At 37.3% G+C, this 24,194-nt stretch overlaps 1 protein-coding gene across 1 annotated transcript in view; it reads right to left on the bottom strand.

The window, feature by feature from the left end:
- Positions 1-5,226: 5,226 nt before the first annotated feature.
- The window catches only part of OXSR1 (oxidative stress responsive kinase 1), a 91,947-nt gene continuing 72,979 nt past the window's right edge, over positions 5,227-24,194 (bottom strand). The window contains exons 11-18 of the mRNA XM_004033859.5: positions 23,788-23,910; positions 17,939-17,974; positions 14,494-14,640; positions 12,980-13,044; positions 10,689-10,741; positions 9,230-9,298; positions 8,310-8,374; positions 5,227-7,885 (exon numbers count right to left, since the gene is read on the bottom strand). Coding sequence (XP_004033907.2) covers positions 7,811-7,885; positions 8,310-8,374; positions 9,230-9,298; positions 10,689-10,741; positions 12,980-13,044; positions 14,494-14,640; positions 17,939-17,974; positions 23,788-23,910 — 633 coding nt within the window. The 3' untranslated portion in view covers positions 5,227-7,810. The remainder of the gene's footprint in view (positions 7,886-8,309; positions 8,375-9,229; positions 9,299-10,688; positions 10,742-12,979; positions 13,045-14,493; positions 14,641-17,938; positions 17,975-23,787; positions 23,911-24,194) is intronic.

Genomic DNA, 24,194 nt, shown 5'->3' with positions numbered 1-24,194 from the left:
CACACACACACACACACACACACACACACACACACACAGATGCTAAAGGCTCTAATGGAAAGTAGACAGCATACAAGAACAGATGGGCAGTGTAAGCGAGAGATTAACATTCTAAGAACCGAATAGAAATGCTAGGGATCAAAAACACTGCAACAGAAATGAAGAATGCCTTTGATGGGCCTGTTGGTAGACTGGACATGCCTGAGGAAAGAATCTCTGAGCTTGAGGATATCACATAAAAACAGCCAAAACTGAAAAGCAAGAAGAAAAAAGACTGAAAGGTGAAAAACAGAGAATAACCAAGAACTACAGAAAAACTACGAAAGGTATAACATGTGCAATGGGAATTCTAGGAGAAGAAAGAAAAAGGAACAAATGAAATATTTGAAATAATAATGATTGAGGATTTCCCCAAATTAATGTTGGTCACCAAACCACAGACCCAGGAAGCTCAGAGAAAACCAAGTAGAATAAATGCTAAAAAAAACTACACGTAGGCATCTCATTTTCAAACTACAGAAAATAAAAGATAAAGAAAAATCCTGAAAAAGCCAGAAGGAAAAAACACATCTTACTGTAGAGGAGTAAAGATAAGAATTACATCTTTGGGAGGCTGAGGCAGGCAGATCACGAGATCAGGAGATCGAGACCATTCTGACTAACATGGTAAAACCCTGTCTCTACTAAACATACAAAAAATTAGCCAGGCATGGTGGCACGTGCCTGTAGTCCCAGCTACTCGGGAGGCTGAGGCAGAATTGCTTGAACCTGGGAGGCAGAGGTTGCAGTGAGCCGAGATCGTGCCACTGCACTCCAGCCTGGCAAGAGTGAGACTCTGCCTCAAAAAAAAAAAAAGAATTACATCAGCTTCTCCTCAGAAACCACATAAGCAAGAAGAAAGTGGAGTGAAATATTTAAAGTGCTCAGAGAAAAAAGCCCCACCAACTTAGAATCCTGTATCCTGTGTAATTATCCCCCCTAAAGCGGTAGAGAAATAGAGACTTTCTCAGGGAAACAAAAACTGGGGTAATTTGTTACAAGTAGACCTGCTTTGCAAGAAATGTTAAAAGAAGATCTTCAGAGAGTAGGAAAATTACATGGGTCAGAAACTCAGAAGTATATAAAGAAATGAAGAGTATTAGAGAAGAAATAAGTGAAGGTAAAAAAAAAAAATGTTTATTTTACTTAAACATAATTGACCTAAAAGATAACATTTTCTTCAAAATAACAGCAGCAAATTAGATTATCTTTGCTTGTGTGTGTGTATATATATATATGCTTATGTGTAACTGAAATGAATGACAGCAGTAACATAAACGATGAGAGGGAGGAAACAGGATTATTTTGTATTGGTACTACCTGTGAAACAGTATAGTGTTATTTGAAAAGAGACTTAAATTAGTTAGAAATATACATTGCAAACTCTAGTCAACTACTAAACAAAGATAAAAAAGAAGTATAATTAGTATGCTAAGAAAAGGGAGAAAATAAAATCATATAAAATTCTCGATTAAAACTACAAAAGGCAGAAAAAGAGTAGAAGACAAAAATAAGTTTGAGGAACAAGGGCAACAAATAGAAAACTATAATAAGTGTTAGTCCAACTGTATCAATAGTTGATCACTTTACATGCCATCGGTATATTAAAAACATCAACAAAAAGGCAGAGGTAGTCAGTGTGGATCAAAAAACCCAAGACCTAAAACTATATGTTTTCAACAAGAAACATAGACACATATAGATTAAAAGTAAAGAAATGGAGAAAAATATACCATGCAACACTAATCAAAAGATAGTAGGAGTAGCTCAGACCAAGTAAAGTTACCAGGGATAAAGAGGGACATTACTTAATGGAGTCAATTTTCCAAGAAGATGTAACAATCCTTAATATGTATGTACCTAAAAACAGAGCATCAAAACATGTCAGGCAAAAACTGATAGAAGGAGAAACAGATGAGTCCACTATTACAGTGGACATCCACATGCAAAAAAACTGACTCTACAATCTTACACCCTTCACAAAAATTAACTCAAAATGAATCACAGACCCAAACAGAAAATGCAAAACTATAAAATCCTTAGAAGATAACAGGAGAAAACCTTGATGACCTCGGGCATAGTAATGACTTTTTAGTTACAACACCAAAGATATGCTCCATGAAAGAAAAATTGGTAAGCTGGACTTTATTACAATTAAATGCATCTGCTCTGTGAAAGACACTGTTAAGAGAACAAGAAGATAAGCCACAGACTGGGAGAAAATATTTGCAAAAGGCATATCTGATAAAGGACTGTTAACAAAACTATACAAAGAACTGTTAAAACTCAATAAGAAAAATAACCTGATTTTAAAATAAGCAAAAGTCTATTAACTATAAATGGCCCTTTAACCTTCCAACCTCACACATAATTAAAGAAACCAACACCAGGATATCATTTCTCTCCAACAGTTCATCAAAAATTAACAAGTATAATATATTCTGTTGGCAAGTCATGCTTACATAAGTAAATAATTGAACTCACACATAGTGAGGGAAAAGGGAAAGCTCCTCCTCACAGTAGAATTCCAATTAATAAATGTAGAAGAAATGATGGAAACAGAAAATCTTCATTTAGTCAGAATCTGGGACAGTTAATTTAAAACAAAAAAGAAAAAAATTATTTAGCAAATATCACAGTTATAATTGTGTTAGGTAAGAATCATCAAAGAATGCTAACATTTTTGAGCAAAGTATGATGAGTAACAAGATTTATATAATCTCAAACTACCTCCTCACAAAACATTATTATAAGAGGAAAAATGTAACTTTACAGTAGAGAAATCCAGCAGACACACCTTAACCAAGTGATCAGTTAACATAACCACTAATGAGATGTTTACATGGTGTGCTTCCTGATGATGAATTGCAAAGAGCCTGACATCAATTCAGTGGTTTTCTTTCTCTAAATGCATAGCCTGAATTTAATCATGAGACATCAAATAAATCCAAATTGAGTCATTCTGCAAAACAACTACCCGTCATTTTTCAAAAGTGTGAAGGCCATGAGAACAAAGACACACAAGGAGCTATCCCAGACTGAAAAAGTCTAAGGAATTATAACAATTAAATACATTGTGAGATCCTGAATTGAATCATGGAACCAGAAAAAGAGTAGTAGTGGGGCAATTGACAACTTTTTGCATAACGTCTGTAGACTAGTCAATAATATATCAATGTTAATTTCCTGATTTTGATAATTGTAAGTAGTTATGTAAGATGTTAACATTTGGGGAAGTTGGGAGATGGGTATAGGGGAATTCTTTGTATTGTTTTTGTAATTTTTTTTGTAAGTCTGAGATTATTTCAAAATAAAAAGTTAAAATTAGGGGGGAAATGGAGAGGGCAAAGGACCTGAGCACACACCTCACCAAAGAAGATATGCAGATAGCAAACAAGGATATGAAAAGATGCAAATGTCATTAGGAAGTTGCAAATTAAAAAGAGGTATCACTACACACCTATTAGAATGGCCAAATCCAAAATACCAGTACCACCACCAAATGCTGTTAAAGATGTGGAGTAACAGGAACTCTCATCCACTGCTGGTGGGAATACAAAATGGTACAGCCACAAGTTTTGGTAGTTTCTTACAAAACATAGCCTTACCCATGATCCAGTAATCATGCTCCTTGGAGTTTATCCAAATAAGCTGTTGCTGTTTTCAACTGTCTACACAAATATCTGCCCTCAGATGTTTACTGCAGCTTTATTCATAATTGTCAAAATTTGGAAACAATCAAGGTGTCCTTCAGTGGGTAAATGAATAAACTGAGGTACAGACAATGGAGTATTATTCTATGTTGAAAAGAAATGTGCTATCAAGCTATGAAAAATCATTGAGGAAACTGAAACGCATATTACTAAGTAAAAGAGGAAAATCTGAAAAGGCTACATACTGTTTGATTCTAACTATATGACACTTTGGAAAAGGCAAAAGACAGTAAAAAGATCAGTGGTTCTCACAGGCTAGTGGGGGAGGGAGGGATGAACAGGTAGCACAGAAGTTTAAAGCAGTGAAACTATTCTGTATGATACTGTAATGGTGGATGTATGTCATTATATATTTGTCAAAACCCATAGAACATACAACACCAAGAGTGAACCCTAATGTAAACTATGGACTTTGGGTGATAATAGTGTGTCAATGTACACTCAATTGTATCAAATGTACCACTCTAGTGGGGGATGTTGACAGTAGTGGAGGCTGTTTGTGGGTGGAGTTAGGAGGTGTGTGGGAACTCTGTAATTTCTACCCAATTTTATTGTGAAACTAAAACTGCTCTAAAAATTAAAAGTCCATTAAAGAAAAAAAAAAAAAACCTTGGGGTAGATGACCTGACCCAAAGGAGGAATCCCTGAATGGATGCACTGAGTATTGCTGCCAAACAAATAAAGCTAAGGAACCAAGCCTAGTGGTACGACCTGATCTTGTCAGAAAGAATGGGCAAGTGGAAGCTCAATTTGCCCTTGACCCTTTCCCTTCCCTCCAGATATACCATGGTCACTTATGAGTAACAAGCACCTCCTTCCTATCCCCACAATAGTTTGATTCCACTTTTATAACTTGCTTATCTTGAAAGCAAACTCAACTAGCTGTAGGCCAAACAGTATTGTCAACTCCAAGGCTCCACAGCCCTGAGCTCTGAAATACCAGGACCCACAAGCAGTGTTATCATGGATCAAAAGCCACTGCTGTTGGGAAGGGCAGATGATGAGGGAAGATTCCTCCTGCAGTGGGAGGATAACAGGAATACAAAGGAGCCTAGAATCTTACATGTAACTTCACCATTGCAATATCAAAGCCAAGAAGAGGTAAGTTCAGCCCTGTTCTGAACTTTCGAAAGAGACTCCCAAGGGCTTGAATCTGGCATCCTTCCTTGCCCAACAGCATAAGCAAAACCAAAGATTTAAAAAAGATCAAAAGATAATAAAAGGAGTTCCATATCCCATCCTATCCAATTCCTTGGGCTGACCTCATCCCTCCCTTTTAGGGTTGCAGTTTCCCCAACTATATAATGGCTTTAATGGTTCTAGATAATTTGTAGATCAATAGACACACTTTACAGTTTATATGTACTTTGGCTTCTATTCGCATGAAAAATTAAAGTTGGTGGTGATTCCCTGACTCACAACCCACAGCTCTCCGCCAACGGCCACTAAAATAAAGCGTCCATACACCACTAAGGACAATTTACTCTTTATTGATTAAAAATGAAGAAAACATGCAGTAAAATACAAAGTCCAAAAAAAGGAGGAAAAAGTTGAATATTTTACATCTTCCATAACCTAGCATACATCATAAGGAGGAATCTCCACTTATTGGTACATCATTATTCTCTCCTCCAGATTATTAAATATTATCAGCTGGCTCTAGGATTTGGTTCAAAACTTAAGCAAAAACCCAACAAATCCTTTAGTCATTTAGAAAGACCAAACATTTCACAAATAGCATTGGCACATATTACTTTGTGCTATAGTTACTCCAGGGACAAGGGGATCCTGGGACCTAGTCAAAGAGGTGCACTCTGAATCAGCATTCCTAAAAAGGAGTACAGTCACTCACTAGGTTACGTGCTGTTCCACCTGGGCAGTTTCTGTTCATGTATTTTCTCAGTATCACTGCACAAGCCAGCAAAGGGAGTCTACCACACATCATGCAGAAGAAGAAGTAACACTGTCCTGGGACATGGTGTCTGTCTTCTAATTCCTAGCAGGGCAAACAATGAACTGAAAAGAAGAAGAAACCCCAGCCCAATTCTATTTGCCATGACTGCCCCACTGCAGTTCACAGGTAATGATGGGCTAGAGAAAGTGAACAGGGGATGGGCTGCTGCTCACTCCCAGCTGGGCACCAGACCATCTCCACAAAGAATGCTAGAACAGAGTGATGCTACCACCCCTTGGATTCATAAATAAGTAGATTTTGATGGGTTTGAAAAAAAAAAAAAAAAAAACTCTAAGGTAAGCCACTAGTCTTGTGCCAAAGAAGATGCTATCTCTTTTCTATACCTCATTCCTACCTCCCCGTCCTTGTTCCTCTCCGTCCCCCCTCCACAAAAAAAGAAAAAGAAAAGCTAAGTATTTTTCTAGCAAGCTGGTCAATCTTCTTTTCTCCCTCCTGGCTCAGCAGGCTCCCTCCTTTTACCAAGACTGCTGGGACATTGAACTTCGGTGTCTGATCATCTCACCTACTCTCCTCCTAACTCCCAACTGAAATCCATCTCCTCTCTTCCTCCCCAACATCCATCTCTTTCCCAACATGCCTTTGCACCTAGAGCAGGTGAAGAAAGCCCATGACTAAAACTAAAGACTCAGAATGAAACAAAAGGTGTGACAAGTTATTTGTGGGGAAGGTTTTCAGATATGTTCCAAGAGAAAATAAGGTAAAACAACCTTGTTCATCAGACCAACAATGCTGGAAAGGGCTCGAGTGATTCTGTAAAGGGCAACTCTCCCCCTTTCCAGGGACCCACAGCCCATCTTTGTGTATCTTTTTAAGGCCAGATTGAGTATCCCACTCATATATAAAACTCGGTAGGGTTCCTAGCAGTTAGACAAAGACTATGAAACGGTAGGAAAAAAGAAAAATCAACCTCACTGATTATTCACATATTGCATTATGAGTGCTCTTTTTTAAACCTAAAGAATAATTTATATTATTTCTGTAGAAAATCAAATGAACACTGTCTACTCATAAAACCTAAAGGTCACGGCACATGTGGTTTCACTTTCCATCTTGAGTTAGCTTCAGCACACAGAGACTCCCTCCAAAGGGTCAGAGCAGGAGAGCAGGCAGAAGGCAGGCCTCTCTGGCCCAGTGTGTGTCTCCTTTATTGCTGTAGAAATCTCAGCCTTGCATACCCATTTCCTCACGACTTGGAGACCAGGTGAACTGATTTTCATGGGAGGATTGAGTTTTTCTTCAATTTAATATTTGAAAATAAATACTTCTCCAATGATATGAATTATGATTTTCCTGTTCAAAAACCACCTCTGGCAAAATTCACATTTACAAGCCATTACTCGATGTTGTCTGTAAAAACAATCCAAAGTTCCACTTTGAAGGATCCGATGGCTGAAGTTCGGCTACAGTCAGATGTTTTGCACCAGCTGAAGTTAAGGCTAGCAACCCTTTCTGGAGAGAGCAATGAAGAAGGGGGTGCCTGAGAGCAGCTTCAGCAAAACGCTTAGAAACACCATGAACAAAACAAGAACACAGTTTAGGCTGCCTCCATCTGAGGCTGTGCTTTTTCCTAACAAAGGTTGCTAGAATTCACATCAGGTACAAAGAAAAAACATTAAATTAAATTCTCTGGGCTCCAGCTGAACAATCAATTCTACTTCAGTGGTAAAGAGATATCCCAAGATGTCCATATCCTGGCAGGTGTGGGGGAACAGGCAGGATGAGGAAGCCCGATACAGCTGCTACTTTTCCACCTGGGCCATCACTGGAGTAAGGCAAGAATGAGCTGACAGATCTCCCTCCTGGGCCCTGAAGCACATGGGCCACTTCTCAGATGAAGGAAGACAGGGGACATATGAAGTAAGTTTACTAACGGAACTCTGGGGATGCTGGCCACTAGTGATCCAACTTTTCTTTCCCTGTGGGAAAAGGAGGAATGATGGCAGGAAGAACATAAAGACTTCTAAAGCTCCTAGCCGGGAGGTTTGTTGCTGGGTTCTTTGGCAGTAGTGGGTTTAGGCCAATAGAAGCAACAGAGATACGCATGTGTGGAATCTCCTTAGGCCGCCTCTTCCAGGGTTGTGGTTTAGCTGATGCTGAGCTGGGCAAATCCTATCAGTTTACCATCATCAGGAATATCCGAGCCTTCAACACCAGATGCCTAAGAACCAAACAAAATGAGAAACTGTGATTATTTATAAACAAACTTGCAGGTAGCAAATAAAACAGACATGGGATAGTGGGAAGGTAGGCAGTGGGCAACAGGTCCCTAGGATACAAATAGGAGACTGACGAAGGTGTTTATTCCAGAAAAGAGGGGGGCTGGGTAAACAGCTAGAGTCAGACTGGCTAATAGTTTCTCTTATGAATAGCCAAGGGTCTCTGGGGTCAGAGGTTTCCTGGCATGGACAGAGGAAGAGTGGCCACTCAAAGGGAAACATCAGCCCAGGGCACTGGGGAGGCTAAATGAACACAATCCACCACATTTTAATATTCTCATCACTCAGGGGATATAGAAGCTGGTCTGGAGAAGCTGCCAGTGTATAAAAGGCAAGATGTTTTCATAAGGAAGAAGGGATGAGTACCAGTTTGAAAGTGACAGATCGATTTGACTGAGGTTCTTCCACAATTTTCTGCAAATTAGCTGCCACTGTAATCATACAAACAGAGAAGGTAATGAATGAGAAGTTACATAAATCCACTTTCAACCATATTTTAAAAGCTTAAATAGTAGTTAAGAATATGCTCCGTACAATCAAAATGGAAGCAGACAGATCAAATAATCACTCCCCTAATGAAAGTGTCTTTTAAACTCATTTCTAAGTAGTACACCTTGAACCACTGTCAAATTAACTTTCTTTAAAATGTTGTACTAACCTAGGAAAAACATGCAGGTAAAAGAGATATGATTTCCTGATTTATGGATCAGAAAGCCCAAGGCCAGAAGTCAACAAACCAGCCTGTGGTCTGTTTTTGTTCTCCGGCAAGCTAAGAGTGGTTTAAAAGTGACAGACACTGTACATGGCCCGCAAGGCCTAAACTATTTATTATCTGGTTTTTCACGGAAAACTGTGTCTAAGGACATGGTCTTTTCCTTCAGTTAACATGGTCCTGTGGCCTCACTGGGCCTTCTCTCTTCCTTCCTGCTTTTCTAGGACTAAATCTCTAATGACTTGCTCAACTTGGGCCACAAAAATTAGGTATCCAAAACAGATCAGATATGGCCAAGCTTACTTTAACTTGTGACTTTTGCCATAATTTCTATTAATCTCCTAAAGACCTTGGGTGTGCTTTCACTTACCATCATTGGAGGTCACAAAGCAAACTCAGAGGTGAAATTTTGTGTGTGTGTAAGGAACTGTCCCATTACCTATAATTTCAGCAAAGCCAAGAACCATTTCAAGAACCATCAGACCTACTCAGTGGAATAAAAAACCTGCTTTTCTATGTACTAAGTATACAGACAGAGACACAGGAGCACATGAGCAGAACGCAATGGAGTTACCTATTACTAAATCCCTTCCGTCGACCAGGCCAGCAGAAATGAGTTCCTGAGAGACACCCTCTGCTGTATCTGCAAGGACAAAGAAGACAGTGCTCTGTTTTTTGTGCGTGCTTGCCACTGTTAACTCTCACAGCTCGTGTGGGTGTCAGTGTGCCGTGCTAGGCCCAAGCTGGATGCTAAATCCACAGAACCAAGAAGGCAGGCAGGGTCTTCCTTCCATACAAAGACTTTTCCTACCACTGAGATTATCTCAAGTGGAATTCTCACAGATCTAGCTAGAGGGCAGAATCTGTATAAACCAGGTAGCAAATATCTGAGACATGATGTTGAATACTGAACATCTCTAGGGCTAAAAAACCAGAATGATTTATTCTCAAAAACTAAGGCAACAATTTTTGTCTCAAAAAATTTTTGTCTCTTCTCTTTGGGAATCATACTCCAAGTTTTTTGCTAAAATCATTTACTTTTTTACTCTGGTGGGCTTTTCTTCTTATCTAGTTATTCCAGGTGGTACAATCTGAGCAATGGGTATAACCAGAAACTAAAAAGATGAGGACAGAATATCCCCAATTAACCTCATCTTCAACCAACTCAGTGGTATTGGTTGCCAAGGGCTTGAAAATGAGCCCCTCAGAGGGAACAGGAGGAGGAGGACTGCTGTGGAGACAGTGTCCACACATTCACACAGGCGACCAGCAATTTGAATTAATTCCTGAAAATGTGATGTTGCCTGGTGTTTAAAAAGTAAAACAGGTGACACCTCTGTACACCTGCATCTTTTCTCTTTAGTGGTTAGTTGCTCATGATAGTGAGACAGCAAGAAGAATAAGCATGATACACAGAACAGATACTTGCTGGCTACTCCCCAAATTAGAACCCTGAGTAATAAAGGCAAGAAACAAAACACACCTTGTTCAAGGTGAAGTTCAACAGCCAGAAACAGTACATGACAGACCTCAGCTTCTGTCTGAGGAGAGAGGAGACTGCAGACCTTGTTTCTTTACCATCATGGAGGGCAACCATGTATAAAGAATGAACTTTGGATTCTGACAGATCTGGTTTGAATTCCAGCTATACCTCTTTCCAGCTGTGTGACTTTGAACAAGTTACTTGGCCTTTAAGTCTTGATTTCATCATCGATAATATGGGGATAATACTTTTTCCTTAGTAGACTGCTGTGAGAATTTAATAAGATAACGCTTAAGACAATGCCTGGCCTATAGTAAGCTGTAAAGAGCTATCATATATTTATTACTGTTTGTATTATTATACAAAGTTTTCTAAATGTGTTTAGTAGTCAACGAACTGCATTTTTATCTCACTCATATGCTCGCCAAAACCAGGAAAATTTTTATTATCCTTTAAAAGCAAAACTTCACAAAGGACAGAAACTTCACAACACATTTCATTGAATCACAAATTAGAAGCTATTTTGTTTTCAATCCATTTGATGCCTCACCTCTCCCAGGAGTAAATTCAAATCGAATATCATTTAGTTCTTTTTTGGAATTCCTATGAAAGAAAGCAGAATACATAAAATAAGAATTTCTAAATTTATGCAAAGAGATTCTGCCAACATACATTAAGAAAGCTGTGCCTAAAGAAAGACTGTTTTGTTCCCATAGATCATATGATATATTCAGATATGTTCACACTGCAGAGCTCAGAGCAAAACCAATTTGGAATGACCATCTAATTGTCCTACAACCCTTTGAATCTATGTCCCTTACTGATCAATATAAAAATTTCATGCCTTTGAGTAGATTCTTATATGCCCACTCCCATCCTTATTCCCACACCAAGAACATATAAAACTAAGAGGAAAATTGTATGAGCACAGGGAGGTGTGATTAAAATGATACAGGATGCCTTTTTCATCCTTATCCCCACTCCTACATGCCCACAATTCATTGCCTACCTCTGGTGATCAGTCTTGGCAGACTCATAAAATGAAATACATGATACTCCCTCAAATTCCATAGGAATTCAAAGAATATATGAGAGATGGGGATAATAAGGAAAAATTTTAGAGGTAGTTTTTATATAGGACTTAACAGATATGCAGGATTTGGGTAGGCAGAAAGGATAGGGAAAGGAATTGGGTCCATACTGGTAGCAGAGTTACTACATGACTCCAGAAATTCAAACCTGACTGGTGAGGTACAGTTACAGTGATGATCACACTATGCACTGAGATTAAGCAGGATCCCTGGAGGTTTTGTTTAAAGACAGAGAAATGAGAACACTATATCTAAGGGCAGATATGCCTGCTCACTTAGGACTCAAATCTATTTTATATAAATAATGGAAAGGGTTTACTTCTATTTGATGAATAATATACTTGAGGATGTTACTGAAATTGTGCTTAAAATAGAACTACCCATCTCAAATATAACATGCCCCAAATGATTTTCCCTTGCATTGCGTTCTTTCCACACAGGTACATACAAACTTATACTTCTGCATGTATATACTACCTGAAATTTGCTTTTAGCTGTGTAAGTACATAGTTCAAATCAACTTCCAACCTAGACTTGATTATTAAGGGAGTCATTTAATTTTCTCTTTTCTCAGTATCCACCTTTCCACAGTACCGAAGAGTGCTATACATAGTCTGTGCTTAATATATTTCACAATAATTTTCTTAAAGTGTTATTCTTTATGTAGAATTAAAACAGCATGAAGTTGTCAAGACATCCTAGTAACTCAGAATTTCTGAGATGAGACCAGGTATACTAAGTAGGCTTCTGTAAAGGAAAGGTAACCAAATATGCTTTTCACATTTATGGCATAAATGCATTGCTCCTAGTGGCAAGGAGCAATGAGATTCTCCTTACCACATTCTCTTAAATAGCTCTTGCTGCCTCTGTCTCCAATTAGGACCTTACAGAAAGATGACTAGGAATTTATATGTGCAAGGGGAATGAGTTAATGGTAATTCAGTGGAACTCTTTTTTAAAATGTTAGTAATAGTTTTAAAAGGCCTGAGTTGCCTCAAGCGATACTTTAATACTAATTTTTTTTCAAATGCATTTATGAGTAGAAAGAGACCTAACTAGAGCAATACAACAGCCATAGTGATTCTGACAAGAAAGCTCTGGAATTTGAATCCAGCTACTAGTCCCTGGGGGGTGGGGGTGGGGGGGGCAGGGAGTTAAAATGAACAGACTGCTACCTATGGCACTTCCTGCTGAGCAATCTGTCAGGACCTCTCTATATGTTCCCACCAAGAACCACCAATTTAGGGTACTTGCTGCAAAACAGAAACAGACTACAAAAACATTTAGAAGTTTCCTTTTAACCTTCTAAAAACAAGGCCTTTATTTGATCTATCACAATCAAAAAGTGCTCCCCTCTTGGGTTAGTTGATCTCAGAGTTTACCTCGTCACAATTATAAGACTGATCTTCAGATAAGCCAGTTAGTGCTGCTCCCCTAAAAACTGTTCCTCAATTACAGGCTACACCTCCTAACCCAAACTAGCTACACTGCAAATACACAAACTCATCACCAATTAGCATAGAAACAACTGAGAGAACATGTGCATCAGTTAGTCACAACACCTGCTAACATGCAGGTCCTCACACTGCTGCTATTATTTCTGGGGAAAAATAATACACCACCAAGCAAACAGAGCTTGATGCTGGAGGACATACAATCCTATCCAGTTACTCTCAGGCACATACTATTACAGCACATGCAGAATATTCAGAAAAAAACAAAACAAAACAAACAAAAAATGTCTACTTACCTTAATCTTAGTACTAGACTGATTGGGATCTTGGTTTCTTGTGAACCTGATCCTGAAGACAAAGCCTAAAAAGCATTGAAAAGGTATACAGTCATTGCCTGAAACATTAAGTGGGGAGGTGACTAATGGTCACTGGCAGAGGAATCATCTACTTGGCAGCAATTTTCTTCATCTCCAGCTGAGGTCATACTAATCCCCAGGACATTCCCTGCTGGAGGAGGACATGCACTCCAAGGCAGCAACAAAAGCTGAATGTCAGTTTAAGTCCAACACAATGAGAAAGACAACTCTCAAGCCCAGATGAAATTTCACATATAGCCACATTTACATTTTATATTTCTGAGATCCCTGTTCCCCTCTACAAGACTGAAAAACACAAAGCTAGGTTTCTCATTTTTAAAAAATCTGCCAGTGCACCATATGGCAATACAAAAGGTAGAGCCTGAACCAGCTGCCCTTCAGAAATCCATCCAACCCATAATATAGGTTCCAGTCTTTTTATGGCTAAACTAATCCTCTCTGAAAATTGTACAGCTATCGCTTGCTTATGGGAGGACATACATTCGATTTAAGTTGTTTATAAAATGAATCTAATTTTTCCATCAGTTTTCCTAAGACAACTGTATCTTTTCCCATATGCCAAGCAGAAATGGAAAGCTTGAGGGATGCAAAGTTAAATGAAGTAAGTGCCATGACTAATTGGAAATGCTCAAAGCAGTGATCTCCAAAGGCAGAACACGAGATGATCTACTGGGGTGCAAAAGAAAAAAAAATCAGACCTTTAATTTATATTTCTTTTCATCTAAAACGTTAGACAAGAAAATGGAACTTCTAATATTTAATAAATGGATGCTGAAAGTCTTACTTTAACCATGTACCATAGGGCCACATGTTGTATGCAGTGTCTGAGGTTTATTGAAGGGAGAGAAGGAGTTACACAGCACGTAGCAGCCCACTGCGGGGCCTTCATTCACTTGGCTGCTCTCAATGAAGTATGATTTAATAAAGTTTGTGTGCACCTGGATAAATGAGTTTACAGATTATAATACCCGGACTTAACAAACCAACCCTCACAAAATTGACAAATAACTTAAAAAGAATAATAGAGAAAAACCACAGAAAACAAAGAGTATTAATAAAAAGTATAAGCCTGAGTGAACAACAACAACAAAAATAGTACAGCCATCGATTCTCCTAGCCTCTGTTGAACTTCATGAGCTGCATTCTTAAGTTAAATGTAATTATCTAATACAAAGCTGACAAGAAATTAGCCCAAAATTTTTGATGTTTGAAATATTTCCATCATTAACTTACTCTGTTGCTTAAAAACCTGCATGTGATCCTTGTAAAATTCTCTTACCTGTACATGCTTAAAAATGTGAAGACAGAATTTCTAACTTGTTTCAAAATCTACCAAGACATTAACCTGATTACATTAGGTTGTATTCCACGTTAATATCTGCTCTTTTCATCTATCCAAAGGAGCGACCATGAAAGCACATCTCCGGCTTTACCTGAGCTGTTTTTGCTGGCTCTGCGGTGGGTGGGAGAGAGACTTGAGTTGGCTGTGTAGGAATCTGCCCAGCTGGCTGAGGTAGATGAGCAGAGATCTGTTCTGGAACTTGGAGCAAAGTACCCACAGGATCAGTTGTTGGAAAGAGCTGTAACAAAAACACACACACAGTGTTGCTTAAGTTGTGTGGAAAGGGAGGCAGGTCTGCTGACAGCAAGTTCAGCCTTTCAGGGTGATATTTTCAAAGTAGTTTTTGGGTAGTGTACAGGTTTTGTGTCTACTCCGAATATATCTATTCCAAATGGAAGTCAAATATTTCTAGGCTTTTAAACTTTTAACAACTCTGTGAGATATAATTTATATTTCTCTACATTTACCCACTGTAACTGTACAATTTGGCGATTTTTGTACCATATATAGAATTGTGCAACCATCACCACAATCGTTTTAGAACACTTCCATCACCCCCAAAAAGTCCTCTCATGCCTACAGTTAGTTCCTGCTTCCACACCCAGCCATAGGCAACAACTGATCCTAATTTCTATAAATTTGCTTTTCTGGATATTTCATATAAATGGAATCATATAATATATAGTCTTTTGTGTCTGTCTTCTTTCACTTTGCATTATATTTATCTTTAACAAAATCTATTCCATTCCTTTGCCCAGCAAAACAGCACCTCCAAAATACAGATTTAAGTATGTAATACAAAATTACAGAAGCTATATTTTTCCATGCATGAGAATTTTGTATTTCTTACAAAGACAATCAACCAATAATTCCTTAACATATCTGAAATGCATTTTAAAAGTGAATGTGATGCTTTAAAACTAAAAAAAGATATTTTATATATGTTATTTTGTATGTCTGAAATAGTTCGTAAATTTTAATTATGTAGTTTGGGGGAAATGACTGATACTGAGTATAAAAACAAGTTAAACATATTCAAAATTATGCAGTTACTGGGGGGGGAAAAAACGATGCAATAGCCAAAATGTAAAGTTGAAAGAGAAAAAAATTCAAAGAGTAATAGTAGAGGCTGAATAGGTGATATTACATAAGCAAAATCAAGGAGACAAGGAATAAAATTTTGTGTTCATTTAACTTCATACATAAGAAGTCATAAATTACTCATTGGTTCTAGATTTTTACAGAAAAGTAGGCCTTTAAGAGTATTTTTGAAAATGTTAATTATTAATACTATTTCAAAAGACTATTAGCTTCCAAACTGTATGTACTTACATTTATCTATAGTAAAGATGGAAAGGATATATTTTTAAAAGTAGTGAGAGGATGCACAGAAATTGGAACCCTTGTTGATGAGCACGTAAAATGGTGCAGCCTCTATGGAAAACAGTATGATCGTCCCTCAAAAAATTACAAATAGAAGTACCATATACCCAGCAATTCCACTTCTAGGTATACACCCCAAAGAATTGAAAGCAGGGTCTCAAAGAGATACTTGTACACCTATGTTGACAATGGCATAATTGACCACAGCTAAAAGGTAGAAGCAAACCAAGTGTCCACTGACAGATGAATAAAATGTGGTACGTGCACACACACACACACACACACACACACACACACACACACACACACACACAGAGAGAGGAATATTACTGACCATTAAAAAGTAAGGACATTCTGACATATGCTACAACACTGACGAACCTGAGAACATTGTGCTAAGTGAAATAGGCCGGTCACAAAATGACAAATACTGTATAATTCCACTTATATGAGGTACCTAGAGTAGGCAAATTCATAGACAGAAAATAGAATGGTGGTTGCCAGCGACTGGGGAGAATGCAGCTACTGTTTAGTAGCCAGAGTTTTAGTTTGGGAAGATAAAATAGTTCTGAAGATGGATGGTAGTGATGGTTGTACTACAGTGTGAATATACTTAATACCACTGGACTATATACTTGAAAATAATTAGGATGGTAAATTTTACATTATGTGAATTTTATCGCAAATTTAAAAACAAAGTAATGAGCATGAGAATATGAGTATGCAAGAGTTCATGTGGAGATGATATTTAGGCAAAGGAACAAGAAGACTAAAAATAAAAACTAGATAATCTGTAAAATAGCCTCTCATTCAATTTCTGAGAAATCAAGTATTAGTCAACATAGGTTAAATTAGAAGTAACAAATAATCCTGAAGTGTCAGTGGATTAAAACAACAGTTGTTTCTTGGACACACTTCAAGTCTATCTCTCGCCAGCGGGGGCTAACAAGCTCGGTATCATCCTCACTCAGGAATGCAGGTCATGGTAGCAGGAGTAAGGAGACAAGGGGAAGCATGAGTGGTTCTCACTTCTGCTAACATGTCACTGGCCAGAGTAACTGACATGGCATATGTAATTTCAAGGGGCAGGAAAACGCAATTCCCTTACCAAGAAGATGAGCCACACATATAAGTGAACAACAGTTCTAATACAAGTTAACAGATATCGATCGGCCTGTTAATATGTGAAGGAACAGTATTTGTTTTTACTCTTAATACAGTTCTATGTAAACAAATGTACATAATCACATACACAAATGTACTTTATATACAAAATAAATGAAAAAACAAAGGTTACTTTTTAGCAAAGAGGCAAGAATAGAATTGGTTTAAGAGTAAGAGATGTGTTAAAACCAAATACTGAGCTCAGAATGAAGATGCTGCCGGAAGTAAGACTGTATGACAGAATAGACCACAGAAATGACTGTCTTCCTCCGGTAATGAGAATAGGGAAAACCAGCCCAATAAGAATCTGTTTAACAAGATTTCCTATCATACTGACACAGTAACCACGGAAAATAGAATTTATTTCACAAGAGAAGAGGCTGAGGCTGAAAGAAAAAATTCAAAAAGGACAGGTGGCATTTGACAAATTCGCAAACAAATTAATGCAAAAACACTACTTCTCAGCAGGGCACACTGGCACATGCCTGTAATTCCAGCACTTTGGGAGGCCAAGGCAGGGAGACTGCCTGAGCCCAGGAGCTTGAGACCAGCCAGGGCAACATGGTGAGACCCTATCTCTAAAAAAAATACAAAAATTAGGCATGGTGGTGTGTGCCTGTGGTTCCACCTACCCAGGAGGCTGAGGTGGAAGGATCACTTGAGCCCCAGGAGGTCAAGGCTGCAATGAGCCGTGATCGCACCACTGCACTCCAGCATGGGTGACAGAGTAAGACCCTGTCTCAAAAAAATAAATAAATAAATAACTTTTCACTTCCAGCAGCCCAAGCCAAAAATAAAAATAAAAAATTCACAAAATCAAAGAGGCAAGGAAGAACATTCTGAGCCCTTACGCCAACTTTTAAAATTTGATTGGTATAAAGTTGTATTCCCATTTAAGCACACATATGCACAAACAAAAGCGCTTCGAATTGAAACCAAAACAAAAGCACATATACTTTAACAAGGATTCAATAATCACAATTACTTACCTCAGAATTTGATATTGATTCTTTCACTCGGGGAGACTAAAAGAAATACAAAAAGGATGATTGTTAACTCACAACTCAGGTTACTTGTAGTCAGTCTCAAACTGCAAGTGATGTTAAATGCAAATCAACTCCATTTAATTCTGATCCATATATTAACTCACCAGTAAGTCTACTGAAAGTTTTCTGGAAAAAATAACTGTCATGATAGTATTGTATTTTTTGTCCAGGTAGCCTGTAACAAATACATCAATGTACTTATCAATTTTAAAATTCCGTATTTTAAAATTGTGAGCTTTATAAGCATACATAATGGGACTGTCACATTCTCCAAAGTAAAATTCTTTCTACTAATCGTGAACATATTATGTATATAAGATCCCAGACCAAACCTAAACTTTTAAGCTAATTATCCAACACATTCTCAAAGCAGAGTAATTCTGTTTACAAGCTTTAATGGAGAAAACTCTTGAGCCAAAAATGATCTGAAAGCTGCATGTAAAGAGTCTACTACCCTTACTCTTGGTGTTGGATATTTGGGAATCTGGTAATGTAAAGAAACATGGGTGGTCCAAAAATAAAGCATGGACCACTAGCAAAAATAAAGGTAGTGGAAATAAACTGATACTTGATGTGAGGTCTCAAATATCTGGTGTAAACAGCATTTATTAGGAAATGACCAATTACAATCTGCCATATGAAAATTTAAGCTGTTTATTTGGTAAATAATAAAAGTTAGCAGTAATTCTGGATACAGGCACTGTAGTTTACCAAAAAACTTACCTCTAAACGAATAACAATTTATGGTAAATTCTGACAATGATGGACTTAGTCAGAATATGTCAAAGATCAATTGATGGGTTGTTTTTTTTTTTAACACTTTTATCACCATTTCATTAAGGAGTAATCAAAGTTCAGGTAATAGCTAATGTAGCATACCAAGTAAGTGGCCAACCCAAAACCTTTTTTTTAAAAAAAAAAATACAACTTTGTAAATAATGAATTCATCCAGACTACAAGAAAAAAAAACTTCTGTAAATAATTTCAAACTTACAGAAAAGGTGCTAGAATAACAATACAAGAACGTAAGTATACCCTTTACCCCAATTCATTTATTATTAACCTTTTTTCCCCTCATCTGCTTTATCATTTGGGTGCTCACTTTCTCTTTCTTTCTTTCTAAATGTATTTTTCCTATACCATTTGGGAATAAGTTGCATATATCATGGCTGTTTACCACTTAATAATCAGAGTGTACATTTCCTAAGAATGAGATGTTTTCTTATATAACTTCACACTATAGTTCTCATTAAATTTAACATGATATAATACTTTTATCTAATTTATAGCGTAAATGTCGACACTAATGTCCTTTGTAGCCTTTTGTTTTTCCTCCAGTATAAAACGCAGTCTAGGATCATGTATTGCAGGTAGTTTTCATGTTTCTTAGATTTTTAAAATCTGGAACATCAACATTTTTGGAGAATACAGTCCCTCCACTCCCACCACATACTTTATTTTAATATATGTCCCTCACTTGGGGTTTATCTAATGTTTCCTTATTATTATATTTACATGAATTCCCACTTGGAATTCTACATACTGACGTGTCCTTCTTACTGTATCCCATGTTCATCTGCCCCTCGTTGGTGATGTTAATTTTAATCACCTAGTCAAGGAATTTTCCTACTTCTCCAGTATAAAAAAACCTTATTTTTTTCCCTTGTGGTGAATAGATAATATGTGTGGGCACACTTTAAGACCTTGAAAATATCCTGCTTATCAAAACTTCCCCCTATATTTAGCTTCATTGATGATTCCTGCCTAATCCTATCCTTGCGACGATGATTGTAAAATGATGATTTTCCATCTCCAACACTCGTCCATATTTACTGGTCAGCACTTGGTAGCCTACTGCAATGAAGAACCATTCCTTTTCCCCCATTTGTTTACATATGTATTTGTTATTGGTATAGACTCATAGATAGCTATTTTCTAAATTGTTTATAATTAATTATTGCACTTTATTTTGGTGGTTAAGTTGTCCCAGATTTTGCCAGTAGGAGTAACTTTGAGCTGGCGCTTGTGTCCTTATGAGTTTTTTTTTTTTTTTTTTAAGTATCTTTTCCTTCTGGCAAAGGAACATAATATTCAAGATTCCTCTTATATTTTCCCTGCCCAAGCCCTGGAATCAACCATTTCTCAAAGGAGCTCTGCTTCCCTTTAGTGGGGAATGGTATTAGAGACCATTATCTGGATACAAGGCATGTCATTATTGGGGTTTCTTTGCTTTCAGGCCATTCAGTGGACAAAGCTGAGAAATATATGCAAGTATAGACACACGTATACACATACACGCACACACACATTCACACACATACTTTACAAAGCTTGAATTCACACCAATGCCTCCAATTCAAACCCACTGCCACAGGATTCTTTCTCACTTTGCCCTGTTCCGTACCTGCGTGTATCTTCTTCTATAGTGAGAATCCTAGCTCCCAAGAACATTGAGACATTTACTCATTTCCTCAATCCTACAAGAGTTTCTGAACTGTTTTGCATATACAACTATGAAAAATAATCCTAATAAAAGGAGCTCAAGGTTTGTCTTAGGTTTTCTCTTTCCCCCATCAACTCCACCTGAGAACACATAGTCAAATACTATATTCATAGGTTACTTGGATTCTTTCTTTTTATACTCCCCTTCAGTACAGTTACACATTCACTTAAAATATAATTGTAGACTTCCACTTCAGGCCATGATGAATAAACAGGGACCAGATTTATCTTTCTGCCTGAAACAACCCCACCTCTGCAAAAAAGACAAAATATATGAAGCAAAAATTTTCAAGACATTGGGCACTGGGCAAAGAAAAACAGTGACTCCTGGAAGACAGGGAAAAAAAGTGGTGGGCCTTGTCCCTACATACTGCCTTGAAAGCTTCCAAGCTGTGGCACAGGGAGGTGGAACCTAGATGAAATCCAAGGAACTGCCTGAGTTGAGGAAACAGAGCTAAGAGACCGGGAGACCAAGGCAGATTAAGTTGATAAAACAGTACAAGGAAGGAGAAAGCTACAAAGAGAGTGAACCCTAGATAGCTGCAGATGGTCACTTTTGAATGTTTGACAGAATACTTATCAACAAATGCATGTGAGGAAATGCCTGAGAATAGGGGGGAAAACATCAAAAACGATGAGAGGGAAGAGTGCATAGCACTCACACAGGGCCAGGAACAGTGCCTATTTCCACCAGCCCGACTGGAAAAACTAATAACTCACAGGTGATTGGGTAGTGTTCTCAAAAAGGTCTTGTCTCAGTAATGGGGAATAAATGGCTGTAGGCTGAACACTACTACAGACCCAACTAACAAATCATAAAAGCAAGATCTAAAAGCATTAAACTATTTCCAACTAACTTTAATGTATCCCCGAACAAAGCTCAAGAAGACTTACAGAAATACAAAATTGTCAGCAAGCAATAAGGTGAAAATTACAATGTTTGGCATCTAATCAGATTACTAGATATGGAGAGGCAGGAAAATACTCCTCAAGCCATAACGAAGAGAATAACTAACCAAACAAAACCAATTCAGAATTGACATGGATGTTAGAATTAGAAGAGAAGGATGTTAAAATAGTTATCATAGCTGTATTACATATCTCCAAAAAGTTAAGTAGAGACATAGAAGATGGGAAAAAAATTAAACTTCTAGACTACTACAATGCCTGAGATGAAACAGGAACTGGATGGGATTAGCAGAAGATTAGATACTGCAGAAGATAAATAAACTTGAAAGCTAGCATAAAAACTACACAAAATAGAAAAAAAGAATTTTTAAAAAATTAAGAGAAACAGTGGGCTGTGAGCCAACTTCGAGCTGCCTATAATATATATGTTACTGGGGGACAGAAAAAAATGTTTGAAAATATAATGGCTGAAAAATTTCCAAACTTGATAAAAACCTATAAACCCACAGATCCAAGAAGCTCAACAAACCCCAAGCACAAGAAACATGAAGAAAAATATACCTAGGCATATCACAATCAAATTTTCCAAAACCATTTGTAAAGAGGAAATCTTAAAAGCAGTCAGGGAAAAAAGACATGTTACTTATAAAGGAACAAGAATAAGAATGTCACAAAATTTCTCAGTGGAAAGATGCAAGCAAGAAGATGGTGAAGAAACATCTTTAAAATGCTGAAAGAAAAAAGCCTGTCAACCTGGAATTCTATACCCTACAAACACACATTCTCAAAACAAAGACATTTTCAGACATAAAATCATCACCAAAAGACTTACAACACAAAAAATATTAAGGAAAGTTTTTCAGGCATAAGGAAAATAATATAAAGATGGAAATCTGGATCTACATAAGAGCATTATGAATATGGGCAGAATTTTGTCAAAGCCTTTTTCAGAATCTATGAAAATAAAAATAAGATTTTTCTCCTTAGATCTATCAATATTATGAGATTTCCTAATACTGAACCATCATTGCACCCTACCCCGTTTGGTCATGGTATATTATTTTCTTAACATAGTTCAATTTAGTTTTAAAAGACTCATGTTCTTAAAAAGAATTCACGGTCTCAAAAATGCTATAAAGATAACATGAAAAATACTGGACAGAAAACTACTTATTCTGTGGCCAAAGTATGTAAGTTTCTGTGTTGTTTAGATACCAATGTATTAGGTTATAAGAAAGCTACTATAACTATTTCAGAACTACCAAATTTATCTATAGATAGCTAGAGAGTAATAATTAGATACTGAAAAGCTATAATGTATCTCTCCAAATATTTGTTAGTCAGAAGAAAAATAGCATCATCATCCCTTTCACAGGAAGGTAGAACTACAAAATTCATGCAGCTTTAGCTTCCTCTGGTAGCTTTAATATAACAATACATGAGAGTATCAATTCAGACAGGAGTCACATGAAAAAGTAAGGAAGAAAGGATGCCATAGTCTCACATTTATAAAGAAACATTAAACTCACAATTGTATGTAAACGAATATTTGCATTTATCTTCTAAACAGTGTTTCCAAGCTTAGAGCTTAATCGATTTTTGCCAACTTCCATTGGCAAGGCCTTTACAAACTTAGCTCTGCAGAAGGACTAGACTCAAAGACCTCATTAGATAAACAAGGTCAACAAATATTCAGTGTTTATCAAGAGAGTCATAAGTGCTTTCACCAAAGCAGATCCTAAAAGCAGGAAGCGATATACCAGTATACTCACTATTCATCCCACAAAAACAGTCCTAAGCAGTCAAAGGTATAATACCCTCAAACATTTATATTTCCTTATAAGCACTTCCAGTCTTAGGAATGAATGAGTCCTGACAACTTGAGGCAGTGCTTTTAGGCAAGAGTGATGAAAATGAACCAAAAGGAAGACTCTTGTCTTCACTGTTTTTAGGAAACACACACACGTGCGCACGACAGATATCTAGGATATACCAACTGAATAAGAGATACACCATTCCTCCTTAGTAGAAGGATAACAGACTTCAGGGGAAAAGCTTCCACTGGGCCTTCAAGTTCACTAACTTTTCTTCTGCAATGTCTAATTGGCCATTAATCCTATCCAGTGTATTTTGCATCTCAGACATTTGCAGCTTTCGTCTCTAGATTTGGTAGATTTGGGTCATTTTTATATACTCTAAATATTATCATATTCAAACAGATATCTAAGTCCAACTTTCCATGCAGAATTAACTGGGCTCCTATTATTAATAAGCTGTTCAAGAAAATCCTGTTACAATTGTATTCTTTATATTTTAGCTGGTTAAGCTGAACAAGAACTACAAAAAGTTCTAGCTAAAGTACACAGTTTAATAAAATTTACCCTGAGTTGTGAAATTGCTGCTTTCCCTTCCTCACTTTCTTCATCAAATTCATCATCACTCCACTCCCAGCCTCCATCCTCTGTCTTATGAAGACGACCACTGGAACCTGGTACTCTCCGAACCTGCTCATTAGAAAGAGAAGTGGGTTATGGTGATATTTCATGCTTACTAAGTAGAAAACTCCATATTTCTCTCTTCTATCACTTCAATCCATTAAGTAGATAACCATTTTCCCCATAAATGTTCCCATACAGATTCATATACTCCAACCATCACCCGCTCTCTATTGACAATCTCTATTACCTGTCTTTAGTAACAATCGCTGTACTTCTATACTCCGAGCCCAAACATCAAAATCCTTCTTATGTAAAATCACACATAAGATTTTAAATGTCCTGAGACATTT

Source organism: Gorilla gorilla, chromosome 2 (genome assembly GCF_029281585.2).
Source record: "Gorilla gorilla gorilla isolate KB3781 chromosome 2, NHGRI_mGorGor1-v2.1_pri, whole genome shotgun sequence".
In the NCBI taxonomy this organism is placed as follows: Eukaryota; Metazoa; Chordata; class Mammalia; order Primates; family Hominidae; genus Gorilla; species Gorilla gorilla.
Note: the sequence above shows the minus strand (reverse complement) of the source record. Positions and strands in the feature narration are given on the sequence as shown.